The 21568-nt window shown below is 45.3% G+C and overlaps 1 protein-coding gene across 4 annotated transcripts in view; it reads left to right on the top strand.

Moving 5' to 3' along the window:
* FAM222B (family with sequence similarity 222 member B) overlaps positions 1 to 20831 on the top strand; it is a 41390-nt gene extending 20559 nt beyond the window's left edge. The window contains exons 2-4 of one of the 4 annotated variants that reach the window (XR_012651079.1): positions 6478 to 6605; positions 13474 to 18963; positions 19799 to 20831. Coding sequence is in view for 3 of the 4 variants with exons in the window: in XM_075032721.1 (XP_074888822.1) it covers positions 6524 to 6605; positions 13474 to 15059 (1668 nt within the window). In the remaining variant the exon portion in view is untranslated. Of the gene's footprint in view, positions 1 to 6477; positions 6606 to 13473 lie in introns of those variants that run through there. The other 3 variants (XM_075032721.1, XM_075032723.1, XM_075032722.1) reach the window with 3 other exon arrangements.
* Positions 20832 to 21568: the final 737 nt, after the last annotated feature.

Below are 21568 nucleotides of genomic sequence, written 5' to 3'. Positions count from 1 at the left end.
CAACTGTTCTAGTCTTCAGCAGATGCGTAGTACTGTGTTTTAAAATAATCTCTTGGGACTGACCTAAAAAAAGGCTTTTTAAACTCTAAGATCATAACCTTGAGCTCGCTGCTGCTTTATCCGAAGAGTGAATTTGATGGAGCTGATGTCACATGTGGCAGTACCTGCCCGCCTGGAGGCGAGAGCCACCGCCTTGGCTTTTTTTACTGCACTGCATCCTGTTCAAAATTGCTCACCTAGAAGCCTTTAGTGGTAGCCCTTGGGCATGAGGAGTGTGATGTGAACAATATTCCATTTAAGTGCTGTTACCCCAAAGCTTCTTCATTTTCTTCCTTGCTGAGCATTGCCCTCTCAGCTCGGGGAGAGGAGCAGAGCTGTGCTGCAGCAGGTGCCTCCCCTCTCCCAAAGCACCTCACGTACATTTGAATTCTCTCTGCCTTCCCCTCCAAACTGTTTAATTTTGTTGCCTGAGTAACATTATAAATGGAGGTCAGCCTAAAAGGTGAAATGGTTCACAAGCAAAATCATAGTTAATTAAACTGCAAGAAGCAAAAATTGATTTTGATTGAAACTGTTGGAGGGCTCTACAAAAGGTCCACCTGAATGCAGAAAGCCAAAAGGTCCTGTGCTGGCAGATGCTGACGGTGCACTCCCCTTGTTACAAAAGGCAACTTTCTATTGTTCAGTCTTCCTATTTATTTATCCCCAACTACACTCGATGCTATTGTGATTTATTGCCATTTCAAAAGACTACCTCTCTGCGCATTATTTTGCAGTTTTCCATTTATAAAACATTAAGAGGATGTGATACTGGCCGGCGATGAATACAGTGCTAGTTTGGTAATTTTGTTCCAGGAAACGGTAAGATTTATCTCTGGCTCTTCAGCAGTCCTGGGAAAGGGCCATTCTGGTAAGTGCCCAAGAATAAAGGGGAGTTTTAGGGCTGGAGAAAGGCAGGAAGCCTGCAGGATCAGTCTAGACACTGTCAGGCAAGGCATGGCTGACTGGAAGGAATCATATTGAACACTGAGGTTGGCGGGGGGTTCAGCATCTGCAGTTGACATGAACAAATTTTTGAAACCCCTAGATTTTAGGTTACTTTGGGAGAGGGAAAAGGAATGAGTGTCATTTGGTCTCGAGCAGCTTGCTGGGGGGTAAATGAGACACTGAGTTTCCCTTGGAGCATGAAAATTGGCCCGGATTCAATTACATTTCCTGGCAAGCTCTTACAGACATTTGTACCAAAGAAACTTCACAACCCGAGTTAGTTTTTGTTTTTGTTTGCAGCATTTATATATGCTGAACTTGGAATGTGCCGCGTGTGCTTGGGGGTTGCCGTAAATCCCACCAGCGGTTATGGAACTTCACGGGACTACCTTGTGAATAACGAGGAGAAGCGAAGCGTATCAGCGCTTAACAACCCTCACACGGCTTACGCTTACGGGACCCCAGGGTGCTGGAAACTTGGAATAGTTTTGAGCTTTTCTTTTGTGTGTGGGTGGATGCTCCTGCTTCCTCCTGGCCCCAGGCTTTGTGAACAAGCCCACAGTTAATCATGGAATTTCAGACATGCGTGTTTACTTTCAGGAACCTAACTTTAGACTTCACCAGCTTGCTTTCGTCTAAACCAGCTCAGTTGCCCATATTTCACTGGCCGGGGATGGTTTGTGGGGAGTGTTTCCTTTGTGTGCTTACCCTGTAAGGCCTCTTGGGAGCTTCAGAGACTGGCGTATTTAAAAACTTGGCAATAACTCTGCATATGTGGTCTGTTTATATAATGATAAAGCTGTGTTAGAGTATTAGAAATTTCCTAGTAGTACCAAGTTGCTTTACACCTAGGTTTTACTCTAGCTTGTAAAAGTACTCCCCGGCCTGAGGAGCACTGGGTCTGGCAGAGGCAATACTAAACTTTGAATATCAGCCAGAAAATAATATATCTTTTTTTTGTCCAGAAAGGCAATATCATGGTAAGTTTTACTGGAACTGACTCTTAGCTCTACAGGGAGGGTGTCCCTGGGCAGTGGGAGGAGGTGAGTTCTTCCGTCCTACCCAGTGAGCCTTGGTGGTGACAGGACTTACTCTGAAAATCAGTGCAGGGGACACTGTGCTGCCTGGACCAAAAAACACCCTGATGTGCAGGTAAGGCTGGCTGAACATAACAGTCCTTGTGGGGATGTGACAACTACCCCCAAATCCCAAGCACTGCAAATTTCTCTTAAGCTTAACATGCTTTGATTTAATTATTAATAACTCTTAGGAGAAAAAAAAAATCTGTTCATGTGTCTAAACCTGCTGTTTCATAGACCGTCCTGCAGTAAGTGTGCTGTTAAGATTATATCCTGCAGCCAGATTAGATTAAAATCACTTCAAAGAGGGGTATTTATTTATTTATTCCAATCTAAAGATTGTTTTCCTCCAGGAATGTAGTTTATCTTTTTATATATATTTTCAAGACAAAGCTCGTTACGCTGTGTTTGGCAGTATACAGAATCAGTTTAAAATACAATTTAAAAACTTTAAGGGTTTTACAGCTGCCCTCCATTGCCAGGTGCCAAAGCCTACTTGTCAGCTTGCTCTGCAGTTTGCAGCTGACTGGTTTAGACGACAGCGTTACTGAGCCTGGTACAGTGCAAAAACCCCTTGGTCTTGATTCACTGTGGCCATTCTGGTTCCCCCAGTAACACACTGCTGTCTTTGGAGGGGCTGGGGCAGCAGCCCTGCAGGGACCTTTGCAGGTGCTAGTGCCCACACAAGTTGCTGCCATGGAGCCAAGTCTGCTAGCGAGAAGTCTTGACGTGCCAAGTTCAGTTTACCTCCCGCTCTGGACTAATTAGAAGCAATAAAGCTGAGCGCAGGAGGGGATGATGGGCCCAGCTGCCTTTGTGTCAAGACCCTGCGCTGCCAACCTGAGACCGTGCGTAACAACAGTTTGAGACAGCCATTAGTGCTCACCTCAATCCCAAATACAGTCTGTGAAGGGGGTTTCACTTCATTTTAGCTGGGTGGTATGTTGGAGTTGTCTGTGCTAGCTCGGGCTGAAGAAGAGTCAGGTCAGAAAGTAGTAGTCAGGTGCTGAGTATCTCAAAGGGAATAAATGTTAATTAATTTCTATAAAAAAAATGAACGGGCTTTTTTGTAAAGATATTTCAAATGCTTTTGTTTTCAAATCCTGAGATCTGGGTTTTGAAAAACTATATTAATTTCATAGAGAACAAAAATTGGAGTGGGATTTTTAATTATAGTATGGAATTCAGTGATGGAGTTATGGTCAGCACTTCTATATAAGTCTGAATTTCTTTTTTTAATGCTCAGCAGTGACCTAGATGGCATCAATTTGGTTATTGCAAATCAAGCTAAAAGAATGATTTTATGCTTCTACTTCAAATTATTTTTGTAAGTCCAGTATTTCCTTTAAAATGATTATTGCCACCCCAGTCTTTTATGAACCTTTGGCATTGCCTAAAATGATTATCTGCCTGCGGGAAAAACTTGCCTTTATAGCCCTCTCTGAAACATTACTCTCTGTATTGGAGCTAAAGCTTCTGTAAATACATGTTTTGACCTTCAAGGAAATACTGCTGTCTTACTGCAGAAGCCTGGCTATTCCGAGTTGAATGCTGTGACCACTCTTAATCACTTGTTCTCTCTCCTAATGTGCCATTATCCTGTTTATTGCTGTGTGCATGGCACTGAGCCTCTCTGTGGCACTTCAGCAAGAGGCTTACTCAAAGAGTCACAGTGTTCAGGCTATAATGAGCGTTAATGATGGAGCAGGTGAGCAAACCCTCTACATATCTTGCTGTCAGAAATGCTACTTGTTCAAAGAGCACGTTGAGTGCAGTGCTGCGCTGCAGAGCGCTTTTCTCTCTCTCTCTCGGGGCTGCACACAAACTTGCCATCGGTTAAGGTCCTTTGGCCATGCAGGGTTGGGAAGTAATGCTGGGCTGGCATCAGATGTTACTGGAGTAAAAGGTAGATGTTTAGGTGAATATGGGACTGGTGTGATCTGATGGTTTTCTGACTATGGTGAAGGCTCTTAATTTTGTTTGTCTGCTTTTTGCTGTGAAATAGGTCTTTTTTTTGCCAGTCTTCTGAAGTTGATGAAATGAGGAAAAAAGGAACACACAATTATTATTTTTTTCTTGCTGACTGTGAGTGTTTCTGTTGCTTACTCAGGTAAAGCTCTGGCAACTCACAGTGGTTTTGTCTTCTGATTAAAAGGAGCTGGATTCTTGTTTTGTCTTTTTGGTCTTGCTGGGCATAATTTGGGGCAAGAAACTGCTGCCCACAGGCTGTTTGCAAAGTTTCACTGAACATTGCATACTTATAGTAATGAATGAATCTCATCTATAAAGGTCGAGCAACTTTTCAGTTCCTAAAGCAATTCCTTTAAGTTGTGGGTGTGAGAGGTGTTCAGTCATCATTTCTGAACACCTTCTGAAAGACTCCAAGAACTCCACTTCCTACAGAGGGTGGGAAGAAAATCCGGGTTTAGATTTATTTTGCAGCGTTTTACAAGTACATATCTTGGACTTCTGGTAGTGCAGATCATTACTGTCTCCTAGGGATGAAATGGAGAATGATGTAAACTTGTTCTGTTGGTGGTTGTGCTGTCAGCCCTGCAGCTTGGTGAGGTTGTGTGTTTGTTTCTCACGGCACTGAGTCACCATTACTCTGAGTGGGCAGGGTGAATGGGCAATAGCATGGAGTTGTCAAGCTGACATTCAGTGCCCAAAACTATTTTTAATTGTTAGTCACAGTGCCACCCAACGGGCTCGCTTAGCAACGCTCGATGGGCTTTTGAGAGCACTCGCACAGAGAAGATGCAGAATTTTTTGTAAATTAATATTTGTATGAGGTTTCTTGGCCGCTGGTTTAATCAGCTTTTGCATGTTGAACTGAGGAGGTGCATATAAACATGGAGCTAATGAATTCTACACAGAGAGTAATTGCTGTGCTATGGGAAAGCTTTAAATCCACGCTGTTTGCTGTATTGGTGCAAGTACTCCTTGGGCGGTCTGATTGTGACGGTGGCGTGAGGTTAGGTTTCAAATTAAAGTCTTTAAAACGTTCCTGCAGAGAAATCGGCTTTCAGAGCTTTCTGGAGCATGAAGGCAGTGGTGCTATCCAGGACGCAGCGCTGACGTTGCCGCGTCGGGTGTCATCCAAAGGTTTCATTCACATCACTTACGCAGTCCTCAGCAGTACGGCTCTTTCAGAAGTGGCCTCTGCGGGGTTTCTGCAGCCAGGGCTTCTCGTGTCGGTCTCGAGCTTTCCGCTTCGCCTCTTTTGATCTTTGAATGCCTCCCCAGTTGCTTTAATTGGGGTTTGTGAAACAATGACTGAAATTAAATCAGCCTATAACTTTTGAAGCCTTCAACTCTTTCCATGTTTTGGGGGTCATATAACAAGCCCCAAGGCCTTTCTAGCTGCTCCTTGGGTGTTTTGGCAAAAGCGCTCCCTGTAGAGCAGTACTGATGCTTTCGGAGATCTGGGCAAGGAGGAGAAGTCAACTGATTTCTCCAGCTTGGGTCACCCAGCCCGTTTCCCAGAGCTTTCTAAAGTGCTCGTGGCTGGCTGTGGCTTGCCCCAGTAGCTGCGGCAGGGGGTATTTGAGCAGGAGATCGGGCCAGGTGGTCTCTAGAGACCTTGTTCCAACTTAAATTTCTCTCCATAATTCTAGTAACGTTGGGAGACTTTGAGTCTGAGTTAGCTTTGTTGCTGGGAACCGCCGCTTTATATGCCAGTGATGGGATTTGAGGGTAGCTGTGCAGTGTTTATATATAAAGGGCTTTCGTGCTCAGTGCATTCATTTCGAGGTTTGATTTCCTAAATGCTGAACCTCTGCAGTAGAGGATGGTGGCACCTCTGCAGCTCCTTTGTGCAGAAGGCACGTCTTGCCGTTTGTCTAACCCAGAGCCGTGCAGGTCAGCGAGTCTCCTATGAAATGAAGGAAGTTGTAGCCATTCATCTTTCAGCCTAATGGACCACAGAAATTACAAGCTGTAGCATGCAGCTTAATCTTGCCACAAGGCAGAGTGCTGCATACTTTGCCTTCAATTTATGCATGCCGTGCCTTTTTATTAAATGTAAAAGAGCAGTTGACAGGATTTCTCCAGAGGACTTGCTTTGGCTATACCTGGTAGATAGCCAGCGCATTTCAATATATAGTAAAATGAATGATGGTGGTTTCTTTACCATTCATAACAACCACCTTTGAAATTTGAGGATAGAGTTATGGATTATCCTCTGTGTGTCAAGCAGCAGAGGAGAGCAAGATGGCTATTTTGGTTTTAACCCTGCAGACGACGCACTTCTTGAAGTATTTCCGTTGCCATTCTGAGATGCAGTAAGGGCCGGAGCAGCGGTTGCGCATCTGTGCTTGGTCAGGCCTTCACCAAGGGATGGCTCTTTGCCGCTTTCTTTTCTCTGTTCCTCCTTGTATTATAACTTTGAATTGTCTCTCTGTTGTTGCAGTGTGCAGAGGAGTGAATGCCCCATGTTGTGTTAGTGCCTGTCTGCCATGCTGGCCTGTCTGCCAGGACCAGGTGACCTCTCCTTTCAGCTTCTTTCTTACACGCAGATGAACACTGGACTTCAGAAATGTGAGTGACGTTTTGTCTGCAGGATGTGGTTAACTGTTAAATCTGGCTCTGGTACAGCTGTGACATAAACGTTTAGGATACAGTGGAAAAACTATTTAATGTTAGTCTTTCTTTTGTTATGCCTTCAAGGCATCCATCAATAATGGCTCTGAGAAATCGCTGTGGAGGTTCACGTGTGTGCAGCAAGCTCTCCCCCCTTCCTGGCTTTATAAAGGTTAATTTTAACCACAGCAAGATGAAATGCAAGTGAGGTTTCTGTGAGATTCGTGCCTCTTTGCTGAAAACATTTTGTGCTAAAAGTGTGCCAGCTGACTTGCTTCTTAACACAACTTTTTCCTGACTCCTTTTCACTTCCATTTGTTTAATTACTTACTCCTAGACACCAATAGAAGTTGGATCAGGCTAATGCAAACCTTTTGAGGTCAGCAGCTCTGTTGTTCTACATACCTGGGGCATATACTGCAAATATTAGTGATCTAGCCCAAATTACTAAAGCTCAAAGTTTCCATCTTCCTTCTGATGTCTCTTTGGTGCCTCTGAAAATATGTCTGCAGAGTACTCTGGTAATTCTTTTTTGATAACTTCAGTCATTTTTTTGATAGTTGTGCTAGTATTTTTAAGAACGACTTATGCTTGGGAATGTAAGTTTACTGGCTACAGATTTTTTTAAATCTTACTCTGTCTCTCCTCTTTATCACTGAAGTTGCACATTGATTGTTCAGCTGAAATTTCAGAAATACCAAGGTTTCTACGTAAGATGTGTGTACTTGGTTCTTAGGGCTGTGACCTGTCTCTTGTATTTGAAAGGTGCATTGGGAGATCTCCGTACCCTCAGTTTGCTGATGGACTTGTTGCTCTTTAAAACGAAGTAATTTACAGTCCAGTTGTAGCTAACTTGTTAATACATTAAGGCTTGTGATGCTACTGAAAATAGGTAAGAGAATTTTGCAATTAAGGGTGACGTGCTCAAAGTCCTGGTCCTGCCAGAAGTGGATGACACTGTTCACGTACACACATGTGCTCTCCCACAGCACTTGCATAGCATTTATGCTAACTCCACAGGCTTGGTAATTGTAATGACACTTTCGACAATAGTAGAAATCTTTTCTCACAAAAGGACTTCCTTAGATGGCATGAAACCAGGCATTCCTCTCCTTTCTCTTTTCCATTTCCAGTTCAAGCTTTGCTGACCAAAACATGCTTATTCAAAAGATAGGTTGTTGTGGTGAGAACGTGCCTGAGTCCTTGCATTATGTGAAGTTTCTTTGGTGGATTGAAAAGCTTAGTTCTGAAAGCAAATTGTTGAGGTTCATGTGAGGGTAACTGTGCATAAATCAGGTATTTGCTAATAACACATTTACGAGGCAACATGCTGGTATGTGGGCAGTTTCTTAACCTGATAGTACCTGATGCTGTTTCTGAGAACTGCTTATCCCTGTGCTGAAAAGAATTGCTGTATCCTGCTTACTGAAGAGCTCCGGGTACTGCGTTTAAAAGAATTTAGGACATAAAGTAGCTGGCAGGCACTGGCTGGCAGTGGTAGCGCTCAGCTGTTCCAGTTTGTTCTGATTTATATGGAAAATGAAACTGCTCGTACAGACCTTGCTCACCCCTGCTGCAGATGTGTGTAAGATTAATTGGTGCATTTCTCTCCATACTGTATATGCACAAGTAGTCTAGCCCCTGGCCAAAGGAAAGCTGAGTTAATGAGCATTTTTAATGAACGGTGACTTGTGACTTTTGATGGGGGGTTGGAAGCAGTCTTTAATAATAGTGCTCTTGCTTTTATAAAAGGCACAGAACTCCACATGACAACCTTTATTCAGACTTAGAGTGTTTGTATTAGTAATTTTTTAAGTGTAGTTTCTGGATCAGGCTTTTTATTAATGCTTAAAAATCCACATTAGCTCAATTATCTTTTTTTTATTATTATTATTTCACTTTCAAATAAGAGGCTTTTTTCTTAAAGGTGGTCTGTGCAAGTAGGAGTTTTGTGGATTAATATGCACATATTTTTTCCTTTAGAAACTAATCACTACAGGCCTTCCAATTTCAGTATTTTTCTTTGAATTCCAGCCTGCATCACAGGAAAGGCTAATCCTGAAATTCATCCCTATCCATGCAGGGGATTTCTCACTGACTCTGTATTGATATTCTCTCCTTCCTCCCAGTAACTCCAGTATAAACCTGACCAGTCAGTCGGGATACTTGAGGCAAGACTGTTGAGGCAGTGTCCATAGCTGCTGTCGGACATAGCAGCAGTGCTGCAAGGCCTGGGAGAAAAAGGGTGATTTTTCATGACAGTGGTGCAAAGTCAAGGTGAAAGGTGCTTCTTGGAGAGCTTTTGTTGGGGGACAGGGGGAACAAAAGAGCAAAGAGCAGGTTGGGACTGAATATGGGGTCATCGGCTAAATCCAGTCCTTTCTAGGGGTGAGGGCTCTTTCTGTAAAGCCTGTAGAGAAACTGCTGCAATTGAGATTTTTATGCAGAAGATGGGCACAGCTGTTTTTCGCCTGTCCCAACACAGATGCTCTCATTAGGGTAGGAATCCTGAAGGCCTGTTTTTATTTTGTTTAATGTTAATGAAGATTTAACCGTAGGCAGTTTTAAAAGCAGTGGGTTTTAAAGCCTTAACGTGAAATGCACTTAAAAGATGTTACATTACTGCTGAGGTGAGGCAGAGAAATATATCTCATTTCATGATAAAAATAGCTCCAGCGGTGAGACGCGCACAGGAATGTGACCAGATGAATTGGTTGCCACGGGATTAGCGGGAGTGTGAACTTGCAGCTCACCAATTTATTGGGGTAATTGCTCATATGCACAGCTTTACCTTACAGTAAACATGAAATAATTACTTTTCAACAAAAGTATTCAGCCTTGCATTTACCATTAGGTAGCTTTGTGGAGCTCATCCCATTGTTTTCTTAATGTAGCTTGTTCATCTGCCTCATCATTTTATGGCCTGATCCAGAATTCTTGCAGTTGCACACAAATGATGAGCGTATTCCAATACCAGCATTTTCTTTCGGTCTACTCTAGCTGCTTTTCCATTCACTTAGTTACCAGACCTAATTGTTCTTTACTGGTTTGTAGGATATTTGTATGGGATATTCAGACTCTTGCTCGCCCTGTAATGCCCTTCTCCTTTCTCCTAATTTTTTGGTGCCTTAATTATTACAGTCATCAAATCTTGCCTGTGGAACTACTAGCAAAGTGCATTTTAAGCAGCACATTGGGACGCTCAGAAATATATCACCTTCAGGCCTAAGTAGAATGGCTGAGTTAGTCCATAGTAAAAGGAGCGTAATCTTAGTTGTAAGCAAAACAGGTGCTGTTTGAAATGGTGGTTCATTTCAGAAGATCCTGTCCAAGGGATTTAAAAGATGGTTTACCATTTGGTGGGATGACAAACTTGATGTTGTTGGTGCGTCATTTAAGTTTAACTGAGGGGTTATTTTCTCTCATCAGAGGAAGGAGTTCTTCCAGATTTGGGATTACAGAGGTGTTGTAACTGATAGCTGCAGCTTGTTCAAACATTGGTGTTTTAGCTGCTTTCTAAAAGCTTCCATCTCAGTTCCTGTATAACAGAAAAATAGATGCTTGGGTAAAAGAATATTTAGTGTATCTGTTCAGTGTTTATATTTACCACGTAATTTGCTGATATACTTATAGAAATGGAAACCAGCTTGGGAAATTTTGAAGGTAACGGTGTCTTAAAGTATCTACTTAATTTTCCATCTGAAAATAAAAGCTTTATGTAACAATGGCTGTAAGTGTAACATAAACGGTAATACAGACAGCTGTGGGTTCTTTTGTCCATTGTTGATGGTTCTTCTCTGATTCATGGTGAGTTGCAAGGGTCATCTCTTGGGGAAGAAACAGAATTTAATGAGTGTGGGCAATGCTAAAAATAAAGGTTGGGATTTCATGAAGGCCTTGGCTGTTGAGGCAAGGTAGTACTGGTAAATGCCATTCAGAGGCTCTTCTTTCCATTAGGAGCATAGCAGCTCACTCAGAAGGACAGATACAAACCACCTGCCTGCTGCAGCAGGTACAGGGATGTGAAAAGAGGATGTTCGGGTTAATATCAAATGAGCATTTCCTTTGATTAAGAGAAAGGGTGGTACGTGTCAGTGTTTGGACAGCACAGGGAGTAAGAGTAGAAGCAGTGCCATGGTACATGCTGTGCTAGAGATGCAAGACAACCTGCTTGCAAAGCTGTGTATTTCACAAAAGATATTTTTAATATTTCTATAATTATCCTTTCTTTTGGTATCCATCCTATTTTCCATTTTCTGACCCTTACTTTCTGAAAGTGAGCGCTCTTAGAGCAGTGCTGCTGTCCCTCACCTGTAAAGACTGGAAGCTGTAGGATGCAAAGAGAGAGGGAAGGCTGGTACTCATGTATTCAGGAGTCTTTTGGAGGCAATTTGCTTAGAAGAAGCAGAAGTGGATTTTCAAGAGGAAGGGCTGTTTGCCTGGGAGTATCAAGCTCTTTGGAGCATTAGATTTCCTTGGGTCAGAGGACCAGATGTGGGGCTGGGGTGCTCTTGGGCTCTGGAGGAGCTGGCTGCCGCATTTCCCGGTCTTTCAGCACAGCAGCAGATGGCATGGGGATGCTGAAAATTTCATTGAAAAGCATGGGCGTTTTTTTCCAGTAAACTGTTTGCAAGGTGGTGGTGGTGGGGAATTAAGCAAAAGCAAAATCGGATTGTCAAAGCTGCAAGCCTTTATTTGAAGATTATAAAATCACTTCTAAAGCAGTAGTCCCATAGGAGTTAAGCAGCAGAGCTGTGGTAGGGGAACGGCCCAACTCTCTGCTTGGAATATGATTGTAGTGAGGGAGGCACAGACATTTCCCTAGATTTCTGAAGTTCTTTCCAGAAGCAGTTTGAGCTTGTGGGCAAGGTAGGTATCTGGTGAATTGGAGTAAGTGAAACCACACTCCTGTCTCCAGAAGTCTTTTGTCTGTGTCTGGGGAGTAACATGTTTTTAATCTTGTGAGGTAATCACATAATTTTTCTGTGTGATACAAGGATGCTGTCCTTAGCAAGGTGCCACACTGAAAATTCAGCTGAAGAAATAATTGCAAGCAGTAAAGTAATGCACATGTAGCCTCCTTCCATTTACTGAACTTGGACTGACAAGGGCTTCCTAATGGACAAAAAGACACTCAAAGTGCTTTCAGATGTCAGCATCTAGAAAAGAACTCAGATGTAAACGGAGGCTTGAACTGAAGTGCTTTGTATGTGTATTGGGTTTGCGTGGCAGGGTTGGTGGGGGGGGAGGTTGCTACAGGGCTGGCTTCTGTGGGAAGCTGCTAGAAGCTTCCTCTGTGTCCAATAGAGCCAATGCTGGCTGGTTCCAAGACGGACCCACTGCTGGCCAAGGCCATCAGCAACGGTTGTAGTGCCTCTGGAATAACATATTTAAGAAGGGGAAAAAAACCTGCGCAATTGCAGCTGGAGAGAGAAGTAAGAGTATGTGAGAGCAACAGCCCTGCAGACACTCAGGTCAGTGAAGAAGGAAGGGGAGGAGATGCTCCATGTGCTGGGGCAGAGATTCCCCTGCAGCCCGTGGGGAAGACCATGGTGAGGCAGGCTGTCCCCCTGCAGCCCAGGGAGGTCCACGGTGGAGCAGATATCCACCTGCAACCCGGGGAAGACCCCACGCTGGAGCAGGTAAATGCCCGAAGGAGGCTGTGACCCTGTGGGAAGCCCATGCTGGAGCAGGCTTCTGGCAGGACCTGTGACCCCATGGAGAGAGGAGCCCACTCCAGAGCAGGTTTGCTGGCAGGACTTGTGACCCTGCAGGAGACCCACGCTGGAGCAGTCTGTGCCTGAAGGACTGCAGCCTGTGGAAGGGACACACGCTGGAGCAGTTTGTGAAGAACTGCAGTCTGTGGGAAAGGACTCATGTTGGAGAAGTTCGTGAAGAACTGTCTCCCGTGGGAGGGACCCCACGCCAGAGCAGGGGAAGAGTGAGGAGTCCTCTCCCTGAGGAGGAAGGAGCGGCACAGACAACGTGTGACAAACTGACCGCAACCCCCATTTCCCATCCCCTTGTGCCGCTTGGGGGGGAGGAGGTAGAGAAAAATCAGGAGTGAAGTTGAGCCCAGGGAGAAGGGAGAGGTGTGGGGCAGATGTTTTAAGATTTGGTTTTATTTCTCATTATCCTACTCTGATTTTGATGGGGAAGTTAGTTTAATGTATTACCAAAGTCAAGTCTGTTTTGCCCGTGACAGTAATTGGTGAGTGATCTCTCCCTGTCCTTATCTCAACCTACGAGCCTTTCATTATATTTTCTCTCTCCTGTCCCTCTGAGGAAGGGGAGTGATAGAGTGGCTTTGGTGGGCACCTGGTGTCCAGCCAGGGTCAACCCATCACAGTATGGTTCCCACCTCATCTTTACATGGGTTTAATGTTTAATTCATAGCTTTCTGATTTTGAATTACGAGATAAAGATACTGAGAATGGCTTGAAGAACCATAGGGAGGCAGCCTCAAATTGAGAGAATAGAAACTAGCCCACCACTGCAAGCCATAAGAAATATTTCAAGCTGGAGACAATCTGATGTTTATAGCATGTTACCTGTTTTTCTCCAACTGTAAACATACTCTGATGAAAACAGTGGTTTTGTTTTGCTCCCCTAGGCAGGTCTTGCCTTAAGCTGAACTGGGGGTTGTGTTGGTCACCAGGTAATAAAGGGAATGAGGTATCTGGTACACGGTCCGCTGGTCTGGGAAGATGAAGTTCTTGCCTCTTGATTCCTTGGAGATTTTCTACCCTTGTTGTGCAACTGTATTGCCCTGGGGTTGATCCCTTGCTTACCAGAATTGGTATTGACGACTTTCCTTTCTCCACAGGGGACACTACACAGAAAATGAGATCTGCACAGTATCCTACCCCAGCAGAATTGGATGCTTATGCTAAGAAGGTCGCCAACAATCCACTGACTATAAAAATTTTTCCAAACAGTGTCAAGGTTCCCCAGAGGAAACACATACGCCGTACTGTGAACGGACTTGATACTTCGGGCCAGAGGTACAGTCCCTACCCGTCTCAGGCCACCACAAAAACAGGCCTCCTGGCGATAGTCAAATCTCCAGCAAAAGGAATTATCAAAGACTTTGACGGGACACGCACGCGTCTGCTGCCGGAAGCGATGATGAATCCCCCTTCCACACCATACGTTGCACCTAGCACTTTAACCCACCCCCAGGCGCTTGCTCGCCAGCAGGCTCTCCAGCATGCACAGACTTTGCCGCACCCCCAGAGTATACCGCAGCCACAGACTTTGCAGCACCCTCAGGGTATACCACAGCCACAAAGCTTACCGCACCCTCAGGGGATACCGCAGCCGCAGACGCTGCCGCACCCTCAGAATATGCAGCAGCCGCAGGGCTTGCAGCATCCTCAGACCATGGCACACCAGACTCTGCAGCACCCCCCAAATCCTTTGCTGCAGCCAGGTTTACATGGAAGCAGAAAGATGCCGGATGCAGATGCGCCGCCGAATGTGACCGTGTCTACCTCAACCATTCCCCTCTCTATGGCTGCCACCCTGCAGCAGAACCAGCCACCGGACCTGAGCAGCATTGTGCACCAGATTAACCAGTTCTGCCAGGCCAGAGCTGGCATTAGCACTACCTCAGTATGTGAGGGACAGATTGCAAACCCCAGCCCTATAAGTCGCAACCTGCTTATCAATGCAAGTACCAGGGTATCTACTCACAATGTCCCTACACCCATGCCTTCCTGTGTAGTAAACCCTGTAGATCATGCTGCTGCTGCTATTCCTCCTGCCTCTGTTAATGTGCCCATGGTGAATATTAACAGGGTGCCGCCCGCGTACCAGAACGAAATCAAATCGGTTGCGTGGAACCAGCACCAGCTTGCACATCTGCAGCAAATGTGTGGGGATGCTGCTGGGCCTGCTGGACTCGCAGGGAAGCACCCTCAGAGAGAGATTGCAGGGCAGAGTTTTCCTGGCAAAACTTCAAACTACCCTCAAGAACTGTGCATGGGCCAGTCGTTCAGCTTGAAGCCCCCCATCGAGAAGCCTACGCCTTCTCCACCTGTGAATGGGTTGCAGGGACCCTTGCCATATACCAATGGGCACTATTTCCAGCCCATCTGGAATAACATTCTGCCCACACCCAACAGTGACAGCTCTGGGTCCCAGGACCTCGCCATGCCTTTCCATGGGGGACAGCCAGCAGGAGCACCGCTAGATTGTGCAGGAGGAACTCATTACAGAGCTGGAGCTGGCCCATCCAGCCAGAATAATGTGATGCAGACCATGGATTACCTAAGCGGGGACTTCCAGCAGTCCTGCTTCAGAGATCAGAGCATGGCCGTGCTGGGAAAAGTCCATCGGCCTCCCATGAACCGAGCACCTGAACCATCCGATAGTCGAAATCTTCATATTCAACACCCAGGGTATAGATAGGCTGCAGTCACTTTCACAGACAAAAATTATAGGTTTAGTCTTAATTTTAATTAATAAGCAAGGCATTTTTAACTTGCAAACTTGTGTGATCATTATAGTAACCATTGGAAGAAGACATACTGTATATTTAAAAGCTTTGCTTACATGTTATCTATCTCCTTTATGCATCAAATATTTAACATGCCTTTTGTGTCAAAGAATTTCATTACACTACTTCACGCCACAGCTGTTTTCCTCACCACAGAATCCCCTTTGTGCAGCTTTTGCCTTCTGCTTAGTAGCTCCTTGCTGGACTGATGTTGAGTTGCTGCAGGGTTTTGCAGTTGCATCTGTTCCCTAGCTCCGTCAAGAGTGAGGTAGCGTAGCTGCTTAAATTTCCATCTCAATTTCCTCTGAAGATTAAGAGTAACAGAATTTGTCAGGAAGCAGGGCTTATTTTCAACTCGAAAGCCCATTTCATTAATGCATTAAACATTGACCATTTGCACTGTCTAGAGGCCGATTTAATTGAAAAAGAAGCCTACATTTGAAAAGAGCTAGCTAGGGGTATGTATTTAGGCATTAATATAGGAAGAAGCTTTTCAGCTGTTTCTTGCCGAGACGCCTGCATTCATTGTTTAGACTTTGTCCAAAGTCAAAAGTCTCTGGCAGATTTTTCTGACACTTTTGTTTTGCGGACAGGGTATGGAGGAGGGGGGAATGGCAGTTTTAGGACGTAGGCAGCATAGCTGCCGTAGGTAGCTGCCTTTTTTCTGCATTGTATTTCCCTTCCCCACTCCCCTTTCGCTAGCGTAAGAGCTAAGTTTGTCTGAACCCCTTGCTGCTAGGAGTCTGGCCGTCCTGATGTGAAAGGAATCCAGACCCACTGACAACTCCAAAAAGGGTTCAGCCGCCTCTCCAGTAGCTAGAATTAATTTCGGGGCGAGGAAATGTAACTCGAGCTCGTCTCCGGTGCAGTGAGCGGGTGCGCGGGATGTCGTGCCACGGTCCCATTGCGGCAGCAGTACTGCTGAGATGGGAGGCGGTCAATCTGAAGCAAAGCTCCCGCTCGCGAGCCGCTGTGGGACCGATGGTCCTGTATTCCTCTCGCATCAAAACGCCACGGCAGATTTAACGGAACAATCCTCCTCTCTGGGAATTAGCGAAGCTATTTATAACATCCCTTTTTCCCAGGGTCTCGGTGCCTAACTCCTTCTGTTCCTTTCCCATGTCACTTCCAGCAGCTAGTCGAGTCAGTGACCATAGGACACTAACTACTGGGTAACCTCAGCATCTTGTTCTCCTCAGTGTACCGAAACATACCTTTCCTTTCTAACAGCCGAATTTGTTGTAAGTAGAAAATTTCTCATCTCTGTTAATGAGACTAATACTTGAACATAATGATCACAATCAAGTTTGGAAATTAAAAAAATAATAATAAAAAAATAAATGCATTGATTCTTTATATGTACACTGGCTAAAAATATTGCTCTACACTGTAACTTTTAAGTGTAATATTTCTGTATGAATGTCGCCTGGTAGTGTGGGTTTGAGTAGCATTGTGTATGGGTGAACCCACTGGCCTCCGCCATCCACTGGCCTCCCTCACAGCCCTTTGAAAAACAAAGCCTTAAGTATTTGCTCCTTGAACTTTCCTTAACGAGCATGGTTTAAAATCTTAAGACATCATACAAAATTTAAAAAAAAAAAAAATAACAAGTTTTGAAGTGACGTCATAGTTGGCTAGAGATTCTTAAAAGTTTTTCGTAAATGGAAAAATTAGAACACATTTATTTGTATTTTTTTAATTTAGACGTGTAGTCCTGGGCTGTAACAAATATTTAGGTTTCAAAGCTTAGCAGAGTACGTTTTCTGACTCCTTGCGTAAGTTAGTACACTTATATCATGTCATTATTTAAATTCTTTTAAGTGTACTATAAACCGTTCTTTAGTGGTAACTCTTTAGCAAAGTTAAGCAATTTGACTAAAGACGGATTAAATTATGTGTTGGCTTGTGTTGCCTTATATTTAAAAAGGAAAAATTGCCTGATTGTGTTATGCCAAATGATAGCAACATGAAGTCCTAATTTATTGTTTATAATCGTATTCCTGCAGTCTTTGTGAAAACTGGTAAATATACATCTATGAAAGAACTAAAATCCTGAGGCTTTTCATGCAATATTTTTCTGAATACATTATATTGGAAGCCAAGGTTCGAGTCTGAAGCTGCTTCCCTTACAGTCTCCCCGCCGTCTTCCCCGTCCTACTCCCCCAAATCGATCTAGGGCTGTGCTATGACTTAACCTTTCCTGCCGAGTTAGTTACTGTAAGGTGTTCTGCTACCTGAATACATACCTTTTTACTAAATAAAATATTGGCATCTCCTCTGTTCAGTAGCCTGCTACAAATCTCAACCCAGACTGTTATTAAAAGCTAATTTTTTCCTCCTGCTCTTCTCCTGAGAGAGAGACTGAGTCGAGTCCCCCGTTGGGGTGTTTGTGGAAGTGGTGTCGATGCCTGGGAGGTGTTTGCGTTAGCGATGGCAGCACTCTGCGAGTTGTCAGGGGTTGTTCTGCACGGGCGGTCACAGGTAGAGCCATGACCTCTGAGGCTTTGCCCCGGTACAGCAGGACCGGGAAGCAAAAACACTCCCGAGACTCACCCAGGTGGGACGTTGCCTGAAAAATAGGAATCATTTTACTATTAAAATATACTGAAGTATTTCCTTTTGTTCTAGGAGTGAGATTTTTCTTTAAACCAACCCTTTTCACTTCTGCAGCAGCCTGTTGCTGACGGGCTCTCCTTTGTTCTCCTTCCCCACTACATCTTCTGTAAGGAGAAACGCAAACACTGGCCTGCCTCATTCCCAGGTACAGCTTTAGAGAGCAAACACTGAATACGCTGCGTAGGCGCCTGGCGTGGGCATCCAGATGTGGCACTCTCGCTCACCAAGGTGACAAAGGGAAGAGCAGACGAGGCGCAAGCCAGAGGCCGGTGCTCCGGTGTATAGTAGGAAGCGTGCTCTCCTGGAACTGTTTTTCTCCACGCTGTTTTATTTCTGCCCGGTGCAGAAATAAGAGTAACCTAAAGGCCAGGGACACGCGTCTGGCCTGAGCTCTCCCCGGGACCCCAAAGCAGATGGTCGCCTGCCTTTGGGGTTCGTACTGCTGCTCCTGTCGCAGGGCTCCCCTTGCCTTTCTGTCTGTCTGTCCGTCTGTGGGTCAGTGCCTTCCTGATCGCTGACTCCAGCGCAAGGCTTCAGTTCCCCTGATGGAGCCTGGGTACTTGCAGGTGACGGTTCTGCTCCTTGAGGAAAGAGTAAGGTATTTTCAGATGTTTTCCTGAAGTATTTACGCTGCCTCATCAGCACTGAAATCTGTCCCCTTTACAGTACCACAGTGATTTAGCAGAATTTCGTTATTCCGATGGTTCCTGGCAACTCCCTTGCCAGCTGGAGGTGGACATTAGATAGATCCTAGGAGAGAGAAACATGAAAAGTGGTATAAACCCTTCCACAAGGAAGCTTCCATCTCTGATGTGTCTTGTTGTTCCAGCAGAAGCTTTGAAGCTGTTAAATCGCAAGCCCAGTTTGTTACAGCCCAAAGTTAACATTTTATAAAGACACTTTTGAATCTTCTTTAAGCTTATGATGTGAAAGATGTCTCAGTGGGACTCGGCCGCTCCCGTAGAAACCAAACAGAAATGTTTGCTGGGGCTCACTGGGGAGAGAACTGGGAATTGCTGCTGTATTTCATTAAACCACAGACTGATGATAAACACTGCTGCTTATGTGCTACGGGTATGAACTAGAATTTTTTTTTTTTTTTAATTTTTTTTTTTTGTCCGCAGGAAAAATAAAAAGCAAAAAAAAAAAGAGTGAAAGAGCGACCTGGTCCCTCTGCCCCTTCTGCTGGTTTTATGCAGTGTGAGTGTGTGGCTTGTGTGGCCGTGGTCAGCAGCACGGGGAGCCACGGGCAGCATGGGGTGGGTGCTTGTCCCAAAGGGAATTTGGGGAAGGGTCTCCTTGGACTTCTGAGGTACGAAGGGGTTGGGCACAGCCTGGCTGCCCTTCTCCAATAAGAGCACCCAGAAGGTCTGGGAAAACAAATGAGAGACAAAATCTCAGAGCCAGAAAGGTGCCGAAATAATTATTAAAAAAAGGAGGAGTCGAGGAGGTGGTTTAAGTCCTGTCAAGGTGAACTCGGAGGGATGTTTGACGACATCTGCAAGGGTTAGGGCTGTCCTGCGCCCTAAAGGTCTGCTTTGCCTGGCCGGGACAGAAACATCTTGGGGAGACGTAGGGCTGCTCCAAAAGCTGGACCTGGAAGGTTCCCTAGAAAGTACTGACTGCCCTGCAAATTGCTGACCTAATAGTGTGTAATAAACTCTTGACTTTTGCTTATTAGCATAATACTAAATACAAAATTTTAAAGGGGATTCATAATATTTGTAGACCCCCTTCTGGAAGATAGGAGCTGTGAGGGTTTTCTCCCCTTTCCAGTGATCACACATCTAATTTAATCTGCGTGCTTTCATCTCTAAGAACGACACAACTCAAAACCCATCTCCTCTGCGCTCGCTGCAAACATCTGAGTGTCAAAATCCCTCGGATGGCAAACTAATACCTTTCATACTGTTTCCAGTGTTCCCCAGATACTTAGAAATATATTTGGTTCCCACATGCTTTTCCAGGAATTTGGGCTAAACCAGGCAGCTTAGCCCAGCTAAGCTTAGCTGGGAAGAGCTCTGTTTGCCCACAGGCACTGCCGTGTCCCGGTTCCAGCATCCAGAAACGCCGTGCCGACAGCAGCCGCTCCGTCCATCCGCTCTGGGGAGACGAAGCTTCAGGATCCTCCTGTCCTTTGACTTGGCATCACTGGAGCTCCTCGATATCTGGTTTCTTCATCTGTCCCCCCCCCAACAGGAGGAATCCCTTCTGCAAAGCTTCTTCAGGAGACTTTTACGTCATCTTTGCAGCTAGACCTGTTTACTGGAGTGAAGATCTGGTGCGATAATGAGCCAGCGGGGACTTCGGCATAAGCAGCTGCTGCCACCGCCGAGGAGTTACCTGCAGCCACAGCTAACTCACGCTGAAGGCTTCTGGCAGATGGCAGAGTAAGATCCTACCTTTTAAAACTTCTTCAGGGCCAAATAGGGGTTTCTTCCAAAAATTTAATTTCTGTGCTTGGACTTTTCCCCCCTACACTGAGCTACCCATACCCTGGTAGAGGGTGGGAGGATGCGAACGTTGAATTTGACCCAAAGTAGGCAACGTGCCGAGGTGTCCTCTGCCAAAAACCAGCAGCACGTCATCTCGTGATGGAGGCCGTCTGGAGAGGAGCAAAAAAAAAAACAGAGCTGAAGGAAGTCCTGCTTGATGGGGGGGTCCTGGAGGGTCCACGGGGGGTAGAGGAGCCAAAGGAAAGGGGCACGTTGAAGTCAGGTCCTCGGGTCTTAGCTGGGGGGGGGCTCGTGTAGGACATCCTCTAGCAAGAGCCGCTGTTCAGATGCTCTTCCAATGCTCAACAAGGCCAAATTGCAATAAAGTTACTGGAGTATTTTATCTAATTAGTTTAAGTTAATTTCAAGGCAATTGGGTACAAACCATTAATTCAGCTGGGATGGCTGCTAGCCTAAGAGATGCACTAAAATTGAAGCAGTGAAATCGCACCAAGATTTAAGTGGTCCCACTGTAAAAACCTTCTCCTTCACCCCCCTCAAACCCCCTCGGTCCTGGGGAGGCAAAGGGCTGGGGGAGGGAGGGGAGCCTGGCCGGATTTTTAATAAAGGATGTGCAAAGCAAATTTGTCTTGCATTTTTCTCCTGATGAAATACTAATGCCTGGTTTAGTCATCTTGGCTAAGAAGCGTCAAGAATCAGCGCAAATCGGGGCTCTTACCACCTGAGCAGTAGATGAAATGGTTTTGCCAAAAATTCTCCCCGTTTACATCCCAAAGGTTTTGTAAGATGTTAAAAGGATTTGGTGTTTAATTAGATGAGGGCATCGCCAATGTGGTTGGGGATCTTAAACAAGCAAAGTCCAGCCCCTGCCCTCCAGCCTGGGGGGGCTCCTCTCCCTCCTGTTATAGGGAATTTGATAACATTTTCCCCTATGGCTTGAGCATCTCGTGAAATACCCGGCCAGTGTTCGAGCCCCGTTGGGCCGATGGAGCTAGGAGAAAGCTGGCAGGTTCTGAGCCTTTAGAATAAATCTTCAAAACCAACAAGTTTCCAGGAAGTTTATTTTTATACTAGGTATTTGAAGCTAAATTTAGTAGCAAATCGATTTTTCTCCTTCTCCCCCATGAATATTAAGAGCATCACCTCCTGCTTCGCAATCCAAGTCTAGCAAGGGGTTTGCTCCCGCTTTTTATGCAAACACGTGAAGGTTAAGAGGTGCTTGATGCTCCGACTGACATTTCCAGCCAGGCACCGCACGGCGACGTGTGGCTCCGGTAAATGGAGCTGTTGTGTTCATCGATGCAGGGTGGGTCTGGGCTGGCGTGCCGGCGCTGGGAGCTACTGGAGAG

This window comes from Buteo buteo, chromosome 7 (genome assembly GCF_964188355.1).
Source record: "Buteo buteo chromosome 7, bButBut1.hap1.1, whole genome shotgun sequence".
NCBI lineage: Eukaryota > Metazoa > Chordata > Aves > Accipitriformes > Accipitridae > Buteo > Buteo buteo.
The sequence above is the reverse complement of the archived record's forward strand: the minus strand, read 5'-3'. Positions and strand labels throughout refer to the sequence as shown.